Below are 12,921 nucleotides of genomic sequence, written 5' to 3' on the forward strand. Positions count from 1 at the left end.
ACTTTGTAGCTTATGTAGGTATGAATGGATCACAATATGTCTCAATAGAGAGAATATTCACATTGATGAATCCACAGATCAATTTGAGTTCATAGAAAGGGTGGAATCTAGAGCTGTTAATAAAAATACATAGAAAACCATGTGATGAAATCATGAATGCTAAAAAACAGAATGAGGGGAAGCTAACACCATAACTCAAGGATAAAAATTGAGCTTTATTAGCTCTTCATGGGCCAAGAGGAAAATTGAATGTTCTGATTGGGTTGCTGGACCTACTTTCTGAAAACCACCTAAGCAGAATGTTATGGCTAAGATGAAGCTCTTTTCTAGGGAGCTCTGCCCTGGACATAGCACTACAAAAATGAGAGGACATTTCCTTCAAAATTTTATACTCAATTATATATACTATCACAACAAGTAGTTACTATAAATGAACAAAATAGATGTACAGTAATTTGGAAGAACACACTAATAAGTGGAGGGAAAGCCACTTGAAGGAGGTACCACTTAACAATTTTGATTGGCGCTAAGGATCACATGAGACAGTGTGAGGGGAGATATGTGGCAGAGGAGGGTATCAGAGTAACAAGACTGGAAATAAGAGATGAAACATTATGCATGCTGACAAAATTAGAATAGTTTGCCTATAGAATAATGTTGTCAGCCTGGAAACAAAGATTTGTCCTAGACTTTGAGGCTATATATGCTAAACATATGATTTGTATTTTCTGCTAAAGGAAGCTATATAAAGGAGGAATCATAAAAGGGGGAAAGATAAGAATTAAGTGCACCTCAAATAAGTAAAGGTACATTTAAGAGAAAATATAGATTCTCAATGTGATTTTATCACCAAATTCATGAATTTTATCCCAGGATACTGAAAGATATGATTGCTAAATCACTACCTTTCAATGAAAGTGTTTTTAAAAATGGTCAACCAGAGGGCAAGTTTCCAAGGTTGGGATCTACAAAAATGGATCTTTTAAATTCTACAGCATTGATTTTGTCCTTGCCAAAGTCTAGAATATATTTTTAATTTTTACGTATAAGGAGTAGCAATGATCATTAACAATCAAGTAAGGTCATCACATCAATTCATATCAATTTAATCTCATTCATTCTGTTGTCTGGGCAGCCTAGACTGACAGGTTCTAGGAATTAGATAGATATAGCTCACCTGTATGCATTTGATCAAAGTCCTTTGTAGTGCTCTTCTACATGAGGAGGTGAAGTTTATGCTAGTTTAAATTGGTGGATTCAGAACTGGTTGAAATCATGAGATGAGTGATTATTTGATTTATGGATTAATTTAAACTGGCAGGGATATGTCTAACAGTGTTGGGTTCTGTCCTTGACTCTATTCTGTTGAACAATTTTTGTCTTCTTTAGTTTTTGGTGAATTACATGGAGACATATAAAATAGATTGTGTTTAATTAATGTGTTGATGACATGAGGTTGCAATGGATTACTGACATTCCAGACTGCCCTCTTGAAATTCAAAACTATTTCCCATCTGCCAGTGCACTGTGATGAGTTAAACTTCAGGTCACTGATGGTAAGAAAATGTTGAGATTGAATTTAGCATATCTGACCTTGAATCTTGCCTTAGGAACGTAAAACTATAATTATGAGGAAGCTGAGTAACTTTAGTTAAATTATATTTAAGTGATATTATTAATAATGGAACATGGTTGTTATAAGAAAAACATTTGAGCAATCTTTAAGCACTATGTGAATCGAAGGTTTTAGGAGATGGAAAAATAATTTAATATATTAATGGGTTCATACTTGAATTGATTCATTGGAAATGGAAAACATCAGCAACTTTTTATCAAACCAGATTCTTATATGTTTCCTAACCCCATTTTCTCTGTAAAAGACCACTCAAACTTGAGGGAGGTTTTCCTTAGTTTCTTCTCATATAGCAGATATATCAGTTAGTTCTCAGTGTCTCAATATGAAACTCTCTTGCTACATGATTAGATTAATTCAATTTCTAATCACACATATCCTTAATGAATATATTCAAACCACTCCTAGTCCTTACTAGTGCTAAGTGCAAGGATGGTGCTGGTGCTACAATGGCAAAGAATGAAACAATTTCTATGTTCAAGGAGTTTTCATTCTAATGTAGCTAGTGAAATAATCAGTTAATCATCAAGTATTCATTAAACACATACTCTATGCTAGTTCCAGTGCTAGGAGTAAGGGATACAAAAATAAATACTGTACAAATACAATCTCTTCTACCAAATTAATGGACTCAATTTTCTTAGACTCAACTAATTGTTCATTGGCAGCACCAATAATAGGCACATACTCATATATATATATATATATATATATATAGATAGATAGATAGATAGATAGATATAGATATAGATATAGATATAGATATAGATGTTATGAACTAACATTTATTTTTTTACTTTGTATATCCTAATATATGTACATAGGCTCTTCCCTAATTGGTTGATTGGTTTATAGATCCATTAAATCCAATGAATATCACAAATTCATTTTATATTCTGTGTAACATGCTAATTCTAGAAATCATATTATTAAGTGTCACATTGCTAAGATTATTTTCATTGTCAATGCAACTTCTTTTAGTGTTTCTCCAATTCTCCTACATGACAACTATAGGTATTAGAAAACAGAAATGAACAGAATGGAAGGAGTGGCATGGGTGGGGAAGGTGGAGGGGAGAAAAAAAGAGAACCATTGGCTCTGGAAAGCTGTGGGACCTTGTAAAGAGAAAAGCCAGGGACTAAGATCATGCTAGATGAAGAGTACATGAGCACTGAGGCTGACCCCAACCCTCTTTGTTGCCATACACTTAGCACTTAGTTTCCAGAACTCCTGCTCCTGCAGAAGCCCTGCCCTGGCAATAGATCCACCAGCCCAATCAGGAGACTTTTATTGAGAGGAACTATGTTGTGTTTGGAGATGGAGTACACACAGCCAGTGATGCTATGAGATAGGTGAATTGGAGAAGAGGAAGGCAGTGTTTGAATCCTATCCCCATTCATAATAGAGCAAAGAGACAAAAGAGGAAGAACCACCAGAGGAGCAAGAGGGCCTCTCTGGGATCTTTGGCCTTTTAATGTTCCCCCTTTTTTGTAGCTAGACTTGTCTGCCTCTATTTTCTGAGCCCAGCTGAGGCCACCTCATCTGTAAACTCACCATGTTGATTTTGAACATCCAGGCAAGAGAGAACTTTGAAGTTGATCACTGAAGTTGATCTCTACTCTCCAAAAGGCCTCTTCTGATATTCTGTGCTTCTGCTGGCATCCATAAAACTCTGGAGATCAAAGACTATGATAAGTAACCTATATGGGGAAAGGTGTCCCAAAATCAGTTGAGCACATCAATAAAATGTTTCTCCTAATATCCTGGAGAATTGAGAAGCTCTGGAGCTACTGAAGAATGCTATTGGTAATATTGGCTGTATCAACAAAGTTGTAATTGGTATGGGTGTTGTTGACTCTGAATTCATCCAGTGCAGGAAATATGATAAGGACTTCACAACTCCTATTGATCCCAACTGACCTATCTCCCCTGCTGAGCTTGGGGACCTCTACATTTTCATCAAGGACTCATCAAGAGCTATCCAGTAGTATTGAAGATCCCTTTGATCAGTTTGATTGGGAAAATTGGAAGAATTTTATTGGTATTACAAGCATTTGGTGGTACACAAAGACCAATCCTATGCCTATTGAAAAAGCTCTGAGTGTTATAGTTCCAGGGCAAAAAGGAGTTCTTATGGTCACCCACAGACCAGAGCATAGTCCAGGAGAGTAGTAAAAAATGTCTTCTTAGATCGTACTATCATGAAATAATTGAAAACTTGTAGGACCCTATAATTATCTCTGTAAACAGTTGTAAACATCCCCCCTAAAGCTTGGGGCAGTTCACCTTCCAATCTGGAAGCAGAGCCCCTCCTTAACAAACAGTTAAAGTCAAGTCATAGACTGGGGAAATGAGCAAACAAGAGAAGAAAAGAAACTTTGACCATAAACAGTTACTATAATGATAAGGAATATCAAAATACATACTTAGAAGAAAACAGCCAAGAAAAAGTTGAAGTGTTCTTAGATCATGGAAGAACTCAAAAAAGGATTCCGAAAATCAAATAAGGGAGATGGAGGAAAAATTGGGAAGGTAAAAGTGAATTTTGTGAAAAAAAAAATCATGAAAACTGAGGTAGCAGTTTAAGTGAAGGAGAAACTAAAAAAAAAAAAATTACTTAAGAAAATTTTTCTCTTAAAAACCAGTTTAGCCTTTGCCTGAGACTTCCGGCGCCTCTGCAGCCTCATAGGGCTGGCTACATGCTCCCTGGAAGCGGAAGGAGGAGGCGGGGTCCGGCCGGCCTGCCAGAGGGCGGAAGGAGTCTGGGACCCGGAAGCTGAAGGAGGAGGCCTGAGGGCGGAAGGGGAGCTGAGTGGGGCAGGGCGGGGCTGGGGATGGTAATGGCTAGGGGGAGGAGGGGAGGTGGGGGATGATCCAAGGCTTCCAGAACAGCTGCCGGGCCTTCTCTGGAGAAATTAGCTGATGAGCTGCACCTGCCATCTCTTCCTGAAATGATGTTTGGAGACAACATTTTAAGAATCCAACATGTTTCTGGCTTTGGAATTGAGTTCAATGCGACTGATGCTTTAAAATGTGTAAACAACGACCAGGGTATGCTTAAGGTTGCATGCGCTGAAGAATGGCAAGAGAGCAGAACGGAGAATGAGCGCTCCAAAGAGATTATTCAACCCTATGACTGGACCTATACAACAGATTACAAGGGGACATTGCTTGGTGAAGCATTTAAATTAAAGGTTGTGCCTACATCAGATCATACAGATACCGAGAAATTGAAAGCCAGGGAACAGATTACATTTTTTGAGGAAGTTCTGTTGTTTGAAGATGAACTTCATGATCATGGAGTTTCAAGCTTAAGTGTGAAAATTAGAGTGATGCCTTCTAGCTTTTTCCTGCTGTTGAGATTTTTCTTAAGAATTGATGGTGCGCTTATCAGGATGAATGACACAAGACTCCACCATGAGGCTGACAAGACTTACATGTTAAGAGAATACACTTCAAGAGAGAGCAAAATAGCAAATTTAATGCATGTTCCACCAGCCCTCTTTACAGAGCCTAATGAAATATCACAATACCTACCTATAAAGGAGGCAGTCTGTGAGAAACTGGAGTTTCCAGAAAGAATGGATTTCAACCTTGAGGCAACACAGGAAAATAAATGCATGGAATCCAAATAAAATGTCATACAATATAAGTTCTCTGTGGAATCCTCCCTGGAGACAACTGCTTTTTTGGGGGGTCAAGAGAAGTTGTCTAAGCAACAATGAGCTGCCTTTCCCTGTGTCCAGATTTTCTGTAGCCTTAAATAAAAGAAAATGAAAGCTTGATGTAGGCAGGATCTACGCACCCTCTGTTTGTAACACCTGTTCATTTCTATCCATATCTAAAATTAATGGGAGAATGAATGGAACTAAGGTTTTCAGTTGTTAGAGAATGGGACCTCAGCAGTAGATATATGTCCTAAGGAGTAATCAGAGGCAGTGGGCATGTAATTACTACAAATACCGTTTTGCATGAAGAGATTAATTAGATGAACCAAAATCTAGAAGTTCTGTTATAACTTTCAAAGAATTTCTGGAAAATGAAAGATTGCATTTTGATAGTTTATCCATTTTAGCTTTGCAGAAAAATAGTGATAAAAGGCACAACTGGCAATAAGTGACTTGAGTTCCAAAGTTAATCTCACATTTTATATTCACAGAGTGAGTTTTTATTTTCCCTTAAAAAAGCCTTTGTTAAATGGAATTTTAAGGCAAAATGTTCATAAATAATGCCAAAAAACCCCAATTTATTTCCAGAGTTTCAATCTAGTTCATCCATTGAAACAGCAGTTAATGGTGTATATTCCTCAGCTCTTACCTCACTGACAGGTGTGCTGGTATTACAAGAAATTTTTGGCCTGCATCGAAGAAAGGCAGGTGCCTTCTTTTGGGTTCTGTTTTATTGGTGTTTTTGCACTTCTATCTTAAATCACACCTTAATGTGAATAAATATGCTGAAGTTGATATCAGTACTGAGAAGTTTTAGGTTTTATATATATATATATATATATATATATATATATATATATATATATATATATATATATATATCTTGAATCTGGTATTAATAAGAAATATAATAAATATGAAGTCCTGAAGCTAGATTTTTTTGGGGGGGGAAAATTATTGGGGGGGTTGTCATGGGGTGGGGTAAGAAAATGAGAAAATATTTTTAAAATAAAGCCCAGTTTTTATATTTAAAATTTCAGGTTCTTAACTGACAGGAGGGAAGTCAGTAAAAAAAAAAGAATAAACTTAGGGCTCATGGGAAAACGACTGGATTGCTTTTCAGTAAAGTGCAAAAAATAGGTTAAAAGAAAAGGACTTTTAAATATTTTATATGGTTTTCTTTGCCTATCTGCGCAGTGCACGGAAAGCAGAAGCTGATTACTGTTAAGCATTAGGTAAGAGATTTATTGAAGCTAAGTGGGTTTTGTTACCTTTTTTAAAAAGGAAGTAACAACTTTTTGATTTAGTTAGGAGGAGTTTCTTCCTTGCCTTCCTTCCCCTGAAGGAGAGATCACTAAATGGTCTTAATAACATATTAAAAAAATGCAGTTCCTCTGCTTTCACCCTTTGAAAAGGTTTTAGAGATAGTAGGATGCTACAATCTTGGCCAGAAGGATCAGCCAAAGAGACTGTCCTACTAAGAAATTGTAGCTCAGCCAGAAGGACCTGGAACCCTCTGAAGTCTCATTCTCAGCTTCCCATTTTGTTTCACAAAATGGTGCTGTTGTGAACCACCCAGAAAATGAACCTTATTAGGCAAGTTTAATCATAAACTATTAAGGAAAGCCTCCTCCTATTACTGTATCTCCTCAAAGCCAACGTATGAAAGCAGAATGTAATCTCTGAGAGAATGCGTTGCATGTTTATTGAGTATCTTTCTGTTTCTGTATGAAAGTGAATGCTTTCTCTTTAGGCAGGAAAGTATGTATACTGTAATACTGTATGTGACTACCTAATTAAAACAGTTTTGCTTACCGTGTTGTTTTGAATGGAAAAGACTCCTTAACCAAACAAGTTGTATTTTGATGTTAGATTACAAAAATTGAAAAGGACTGTACATCAGTTGGAATGTCCAACTTGTACCATCTCCTTTCCCCTTTTTTCCTTGGTGGATGTATTGGTATCAGGTCCGGTCCCTTATTTCCTACTTTTAAGTATCTAATGAAAATATATTGTAGGGAATAAAAATAATGGATTACATTTTGGGGGAGGGCTCCAATTGGAAGTATAAATATGTTTCTGAATACTTCATGACCAATCCACTACAATATTACTATATAAAATATACTGTATGTGACAACTTGTTCATTGTGATATGACCCATCATTTTGTATCATTTGTTGCAAATGTTCTCATTTCTTTTGTAAGTGAAGAATAAACAAGAAATCACTGGCCTAAAAAAAACCAGTTTAGATCAAAAGGAAAAGCAGCCCAAAAGGCCATTGAGGAGAATGACTTAAAAAAACAGAATTGTTAATAGAGTGGCTAGGTGACACAGTGGATAGAGAACCGGCCCTGGAGTCAGGAGTACCTGAGTTCAAATCCATCCTCAGACATTTAATAATACCTAGCTGTGTGGCCTTGGGAAAGCCACTTAACCCCATTTGCCTTGCAAAAAAATCTAAAAAAAATAAAATTGGCCAAATGAAAAGGGAGAAACAAAAGCTCATTGAAGAAAATAATTTTTTAAAATACAGAACTGAGCAAAGGAAACCTGATGACTTTTGAGGAATCAAGAAACAACCAAAAAACCCAAAAGAATGAAAAAGCTAGAAGAAAATATGAAGCAGCCCACTGGAAAAACAACTGTTCTGGAAAACAGATCCAGGAGAGGTAATTTAAATATTGGATTACCTGAAAACGATGATTTTTTAAAAAAAAAGTCTATATACCATTTTTTTCAAGAAATTATCAAGGAAAACTGCCCTGATATTCTAGAATCAGAGGGTAAAAATGGAAATGGAAAGAATTCACATATTACCTCTTGAAAGAGATTCCAAAATGAAATCTGCCAAGGAATATTATAGCCAAATTTGAGAGAAATATTCAAAATTTCAGGAGAAAATATTACAAGCATTCAGAAAGAAACAATTCAAATATTATGGAGCATAGGCAGCTTAACACACGATTTAGTAGCTTCTACATTAAGGGATCTTATGACTCAGAATATGATATCTCAGAAGGCAAAAGAACTTGGATTGCAACAAAGTAGCAACTACCTCTCCTCAATCAAATACCCAGCAAAATTGAACATACCATATTTCTCCATGTATAAGATGCACCCTTTTTCAAAATCAATTTGTGGTCTAAAAACTGGGAGTGTCTTACACAGTGGTTGCTGATTTTTTAACTTGCATTTCCCACTTTTTTTGCACTTGCTGCCTTTGTACTCAAGTTTTGCATTTGTTACCAGTATATTAGGTTACGTTTTGCCACTTTCTGCCCAGAAATGGCTCAGTAAAGATTTCTGTCCAGGGCTGAATTCAAGTTCAAAGTGATGCAGTTTGCAAAAATGAATGGAAATCATGCTGCTGAACATCACTTTGGTCCTTCTCCATCTGAGGAAAATAATCCAAGTCTAACTACAGGAAAAAGAAACCCTGCTGAAGACACCCTGGCAGAAGACCATGAGAGGCAAGTCAACCTAATGGCCTGAGTTAGGAAGGGAATGGAAGTGATGGATTGAAAAGCAAAGGGCAATTGAGCTGTCAGTGCCCACAAAGATGGTTCATCATGTGGCAAGGAGAATTGCTGATGAAAATGAAATGACAATCGGGACTTCAGGTTCATGAAACAGAATGGACTAATCATAAAGCCCCACACCACACTTGCCCAAGGAGAGCTTGAGGTCAACCACAGAACAGAACACAGGCAGAATAGATGTCAGAGCCTCTCCTAAGACTGATTCATCATCAAACACAGATGAGAAGTTAATGGATGGGAATTTTGACAGTGATGAAGAGTTGTATGAATTTTGGGATGAATAAAATTTGAGTTCATTAACTTTAGGTAATACATTATTCTTTCAAATTTCAGGACCAAAATTAAGGTGTACCTTATACATGGCAAAAAATGGTACTCTTTCAGGGGGAAAAGGATCTTCAATAAAATAGGGGAGATGAATGACTCTGAAACTGACATTCAAGCTACAGATCCCATCAAAAAAGGAGAAAATTCAAAGAAGTTTTGTTTAATAGACATCATAAAGGATCTTCATTGAAGGTCTGTCTCTTTGGGGGAAAAGGGGAAGTAAAGCCCAGGAAGTGGGAGAGTGGGAAAGGCAGTGGAAGCCTTTTAGCCAAAGTGCAGTACAGGTCCTGAAGCTGGATGACAGCAGAGGCTCTGGGCAATTGGATAGCAATGAAATAGGGGACTTTCAAACTATCCTGGGGAAAAGACAAGAGCTGAAATTTGATCTTCAGATATGACTCAATGGAAGCATAAAAAAGATAGACAGGAAAAAATTTTAAGGGATTTAATGCTGCTGAACTGCTATGACAGATGATACTGATAACTCATAAGAACTTTCTCATTTATTAGAGCAGTGAGAAGAAGTATATATAAACTAGGCATAGGAGGGAGTCAAATATGAAAAGATGTTATATTGAAAAGATGGAGCTGAGTAGTGAAAGAGAAATGTACTGGGAAAAAGGGAAAAGGGGATGGAGAATGAGTTGAAGTTTTTCACATAAAAACAGCAAGAAAAAAGCTTTTGCATTGGAGTGGGAGAGGCAGGGGAGTAATGGAACATTACTCTCATTAAAATTGGTTCAGAGAGGGGCGGCTAGGTGGCTCAGTGGATAAAGCACCGGCCTTGGAGTCAGGAGTACCTGGGTTCAAATCCAGTCTCAGACACTTAATAATTACCTAGCTGTGTGGCCTTGGGCAAGCCACTCAACCCCCATTTGCCTTGCAAAATAACCTAAAAAATGGTTCAGGGAGGGAAAAACATGAGTATTGATGAGTATTCAATTGGGTATAGAAATCTATCTTATCCTAGAGGAAAGTAGGAGGGAAGGATAATTGGAGAAAGGGGTGGAGGTAATAGTAGGGAGGGCAGATTGTGGGAGTGTAGTCAGATGCAAAACAATTTTGAGGAGGAAGGACAGTGTGAAAGGAAAGAAAAAATGGAATAAATGGGGATAGAGAGAAATGGGATGGAGGAAAATACATTTAACAATGGTAACTAAGAAAAATATTAAAATAAATATGTCCAATAAATACCTCATTTCTCAAACAAATAACCCTGGGTCAAATTTATTAAAAAATATAAGAGCTATGGCCCAATTGATAACTGGTAAACAGTATTCAGATGAGGTTATCAAAGCTATGTATGGCCATGTTAAACAAAATGTCCTAACTCACTATTGATTGGAGAAATGTATATTGTAAAGTATTGATTGGAGAAATGCATATTCTAAAGTACTATGTTATATCTATTGTTATATCTATTGGATTTGCTAATAGTACAGAAAGAGAAAATGACAGATGTTGGAGGGGATGTGGGGAAAATTAGGCATTAATGGATTGTTGGAGGAGTTGTGAAGTGTTTCAGCATTTCTCTAGAGCAATTTTGAACTATGCCCAAAGGGTTACAATACCATGCTTACCCTTTAATATAACGTGGAAAGATTTACATAAGCAGGTACAATGGAAAATATACGATATTCAAAGTATGAGCAATATTGTGAATGATCAGTTATGAATAGCTTACCTTTTCTCAGTAATTCTATGACTCAAGACAACTCTGAAAGACTTATGATAAAGAATATTATACATCCCCCAAGATAGAGTTGATGGTGTCTGAATGCATATTGATTGAAAAGAATGTATTTAATATTTCTGCTTTTGTGCAACTGATTGAGAAATATTTATGCCCTAATATGGGGTCAATTTTTATTACAGGGTCCACTAAGAAAAGATGTTCTCCTTTCTAATCCTATTCAGTTTTCTCCACAGGACAATTATATTTACCTTTTCTGAGATTCTGTTCTCTTTAAAATTCTTATTTATGTTTTGGTTAGCTATATCTAGCTCTGAAAGGGGAAAGTTAAGATTCCCTGTTAGTACAGTTTTACTTTCTATTTGCTCCTGTAATTCATTTACCTTTTCCTTTAAGCATACAGATGCTTTGCCATTTGGTGCATAGGAGGTTAGTATTGATATTGCTTCATTGTCTATGATGCTTTCTCGCAAGATGTAGGTTCCCTGCTTATCTCTTTTGGTTAGATCTAGTTTTGCTTATGCTTTGTCTGAAATTTCATTATTGATATTCTTGACTTTTTTTCTTTTAGTTGAACCATAGTTTGTACTCCATCATCTTATTTTTAACTTTGTGTGTGCTTTCTGTTTCACATGTATTATTGGATTCTGGTTTTTCTAACCCATTCTGTTTCTTTCTTCCATTTTTATGAGTGAGTTCAACCTATTCATATTTATTGCTATGATTATTAATTTAACATTTCCCTCCTGTTTAACCTTCTGTCTCTCATTTTATTCTTTCCAAGCTTTAAAGTCTATGTTTCTTTTTGGCCACTGAATTTATTTTTGTTTGTTTGGTTTTTCTGTTGTTGTTTTGATTTTTATGCAAGGGAATGGCATTAAGTGATTTGCCCCAAGGTCACACAGCTAGGTACTTATTAAGTGTTCGAGGCTGGATCTGAGTTCAGGTTCTCCTGACTTCAAGGCTGGTGCTCTATCCACTGAGCCACCTACCTGCCCCCACTTCAATTATTTTTTTCCTCTTTTATCACTACTATTCTTTAATATTTACTGTTCTTTGGAAATTGCACCTCTCATAATAAAGCCAGAGATGTAGTAGTGATTTCTATTTTATTGTGAAAGGGTCTCTCTTCTTTCAGAAAGGCAGCTTGGATAAAGAGATGGGAACAGGTAGAGCAATGTTGGAATAAAGGAAGAAGGATCATTGAAGGGGAACAAATTAATATATAGATAGGAAGATTGTGGTTGTTGATCAAAGAAAACTTCCATGTCATTCTCAATTTGCTGAGTATTGACTCAGCTTAACATTAAAAAAAATCAAGAGGAGAACAATGTGTGAATAGGAATGTTCTTTCTGCCAATCTGCTTCTGACCTAAGATGTTACATATAGGAGGAACTCAGAAAAGTAATAAGAAATATAATTGGAGGAGATTAAACTTACTTTCATTTCCAGGTGTGTGCTAAATGACTTCTGCTCTCCAGAAAGCTGCCATTTTTGATTCCCCCTTAACAGATTCCTAAAACTGACCAACCCAGGCTCTCAGCTTATGGAATAATTTTTGTGCCTTTTTCCCCCCGATTTAAGTTCAGAATAAAAGGAGCTGCTAAGAGTTCTAACACTGGATAGCATTCAACTTTATTATCCTGAATGGTGGTTAATTGAGTGATACTGCCTCAGAAACACTGTGACCATAACTGTTTTCTTCTCCCAGTTATTTCTGGACCTTTATTTCCTATGCCATACTTGGGGAATTTTTATGGAACCAGTGATGTCTTGGGTGATCACTGCTGAGTAGAGCTTGGTTCTTGAATAGGTAAAATTATGGCCTACATTATAAAAAGACTGAATGGGTCTCTAGACAGAATCATGCATACTTAAAAATTAACACTATTGTCTAGTATTCTGACTTCAAAATTTCATTTCTTTGAATCTTGAAGGTTTTAAATGCCATAGCAAAATAAAAATGCCCTGGTGATTTATCTCATCTTAATCTATTACAGGTAATATCAGTTTTACCCACTGGTGGCTTATCTCTAGCTTCAGTTATCAGAAATAA

At 36.4% G+C, this 12,921-nt stretch overlaps 1 protein-coding gene and 1 long non-coding RNA gene across 2 annotated transcripts in view; one reads left to right on the forward strand and one right to left on the reverse strand.

Moving 5' to 3' along the window:
* The window catches only part of LOC141497778 (uncharacterized), a 95,899-nt gene extending 91,758 nt beyond the window's left edge, over positions 1 to 4,141 (reverse strand). The window contains exons 1-2 of the long non-coding RNA XR_012471448.1: positions 4,060 to 4,141; positions 3,188 to 3,305 (exon numbers count right to left, since the gene is read on the reverse strand). This is a non-coding gene — a long non-coding RNA (uncharacterized LOC141497778). The remainder of the gene's footprint in view (positions 1 to 3,187; positions 3,306 to 4,059) is intronic.
* A 362-nt stretch (positions 4,142 to 4,503) lies between these two features.
* On the forward strand, positions 4,504 to 5,384 carry LOC141503424 (TIP41-like protein). Its single transcript, XM_074208670.1, has one exon. It carries the CDS (start codon positions 4,585 to 4,587, stop codon positions 5,266 to 5,268), a length of 684 nt encoding a protein of 227 aa, XP_074064771.1. The 5' UTR covers positions 4,504 to 4,584; the 3' UTR covers positions 5,269 to 5,384.
* The last annotated feature ends 7,537 nt before the right edge of the window (positions 5,385 to 12,921 follow it).

This window comes from Macrotis lagotis, chromosome X (genome assembly GCF_037893015.1).
Source record: "Macrotis lagotis isolate mMagLag1 chromosome X, bilby.v1.9.chrom.fasta, whole genome shotgun sequence".
In the NCBI taxonomy this organism is placed as follows: domain Eukaryota; kingdom Metazoa; phylum Chordata; class Mammalia; order Peramelemorphia; family Peramelidae; genus Macrotis; species Macrotis lagotis.